Source organism: Mandrillus leucophaeus, unplaced genomic scaffold (assembly GCF_000951045.1).
Source record: "Mandrillus leucophaeus isolate KB7577 unplaced genomic scaffold, Mleu.le_1.0 Scaffold200, whole genome shotgun sequence".
In the NCBI taxonomy this organism is placed as follows: Eukaryota; Metazoa; Chordata; class Mammalia; order Primates; family Cercopithecidae; genus Mandrillus; species Mandrillus leucophaeus.
Genome location: NW_012102033.1, coordinates 806,353 through 808,528, shown reverse-complemented (window position 1 = coordinate 808,528; position 2,176 = coordinate 806,353). Strand labels below are relative to the sequence as shown.

General features: G+C 54.0%; 1 protein-coding gene across 1 annotated transcript in view; it reads right to left on the bottom strand.

Moving 5' to 3' along the window:
* The window catches only part of HSD17B14 (hydroxysteroid (17-beta) dehydrogenase 14), a 34,568-nt gene that overhangs the window by 23,087 nt on the left and 9,305 nt on the right, over positions 1 to 2,176 (bottom strand). Inside the window, exons 3-4 of the mRNA XM_011979398.1 lie at positions 1,916 to 1,998; positions 298 to 364 (exon numbers count right to left, since the gene is read on the bottom strand). Of these exons, the coding sequence (XP_011834788.1) occupies positions 298 to 364; positions 1,916 to 1,998 (150 nt within the window). The remainder of the gene's footprint in view (positions 1 to 297; positions 365 to 1,915; positions 1,999 to 2,176) is intronic.

Genomic DNA, 2,176 nt, shown 5'->3' with positions numbered 1-2,176 from the left:
GGAGGGAGGGAGGAAGGGAGGGAAGGAAGGAAGGAAGGAAGGAAGGAAGGAGGGAGGGAGGGAGGGAAGACATGGTCAGGTGAAGGCACAACTCGGGACACACAGGAGGGATGGAACAGGACCAGTTTCAGCCCAGGCCTAGGGGGCTTCCATTGGTTTACTCTCCTGTCCAAGTGACCAGAAAGAGGTATGAGGCAGGATGAGGGAATCAGGGGTAGGGAGTGGGGAAACTGAAGTGCAGGAAACGGAGTTGGGGGGGCAGGAGGTAAGGAATGGCCCTGAGGTCTCACAACTCACGGTGGCCAGCGTTGTTGACAACACAATCCAGGCGGCCAAATCGGCGAATGGTCTCAGAAACCAGGGTCTGAGGAGGAAGGAAATGTCCTTTGTTGTTGTTGTTGTTGTTGTTGTTGTTTTTGGAGACGGTGTCTCCTTCTTGTCACTCAGGCTGGAGTGCATTGACACGATCTCGGCTTACTGCAACTTCCGCCTTCTGGGTTCAAACGACTCTCCTACCTCCGCCTCCCAAGTAGCTGGGATTATAGGCATTATAGGCACCTGCCACCACGCCCAGCTAATTTTTGTATTTTTTAGTAGAGACGGGGATTCACTATGTTGTCCAAGCTGGTCTCAAACTCCTGAGCTCAAGTGATCCGCCCGCCTCAGCCTCCCAAAGTGCTGGGATTACAGGCACCATGCCCAGCCCAGGAAATGTCCTTTCAATGAGCAGTAGATGGGGTGTCCAGCCATAAAGAAGACAGGGCTCCCAAACGTAAGGCAGGAGGGGGAAGCTGGACTCCCAGGTCAGGTGACAAGAACTAGAGGAAGAGGGATGCGGAGATCAGCAGACACAGCAGGCAAGCAGGAGACAGAGCGCTGGTCAGAGCCACACTGCACCCAGGGTTAGGGGGTGGGGCATGGGGGTGACAAGGATTCACAGAGAGTATAGGGGACAGTTACTAAAGGGGCGCAGATAACAGAGAGATACTGATTAAAAGGAAGAAAGAGGAACCCAGAAATAATGGAGAAAAAAATCAGTTACAGGCCACATGCAGTGACTCACACCTATAATCCCAACACTTTGGGAGGCTGAGGTGGGTGGATCACGTGAGGTCAGGAGTTCGAGACCAGCCTGGCCAACATAGTGAAACCCCGTTTCTACTAAAAATACAAAAATTAGCCGGGTACGGTGGCTCATGCTTGTAATCCCAGCACTTTGGGAGGCCAAGGCAGGCGGATCACCTGAGGTCGGGAGTTCAACACCACCCTGACCAACATAGAAAAACACCATCTCAACTAAAAATACAAAATTAGCCAGGTGTGGTGGAGCATGCCTGTAATCCCAGCTACTCAGGAGGCTGAGAGAGGAGAAACACTTGAACCCGGGAGGCGGAGGTTGCGGTGAGCCGAGATCGCATCATTGCACTCCAGCCTGGGCAACAAGAGCAAAACTCCGTCTCAAAAAAAGAAAAAAAATTAGCTGGGCATAGTGGCGCACGCCTGTAATCCCAGCTACTCGGGAGGCTGAGGTAGGAGAGTGGCTTGAACCTGGGAGGCAGAGGTTGCAGTGAACCAACATCACGCCACTGCACTCCAGCCTCAGTGACAGTGACACCTCCAAAAAAGAGACAGAAAAATCAGTTACAGTTGACCCACTTTGAGGGACTTATTCCTTTCCACCCACGTGTCAGATGTGCTAAGAGCCTTGGAGAGGTGGGAGAGAAGGAACATGTGACCTGCTCATCAGTCACAGAAGATCTTGTGTGTGGAGTGACACTGGTTGGAAACCTTTGACGGGTCCAGTGGAGCCAGGAGAGGAAGGAAAAGTAGAGGGAAAGGCACATGCAAATGGCTGGAGGAGAACAAAGAACTGGTCATTAGCGGAGATGGGGGTAGGAATGGGAACTCGGCTCACCTTCACATCATCTTCCTGAGTCACATCACAGAGGATAAAGACAGCTCCAGGGAGCTCCTGCTCCAGGGCCCGGCCCCCAGACTCTGCAGGCAGAAAAGAGCTGGGAGCCTGGACCCCTGGGCCTGAGGGAGGAGGATCTGGGGGTCTGCAGATTCCTAGGTCTGACGGAGGAGGGGCTGGGGGCCTGGACTCCTGGGTCTGAGAGAGCAGGGGCTGGGGGCCTGGACTCCTGGGTCTGAGGGAGGAGGGGCTGGGGGCCTG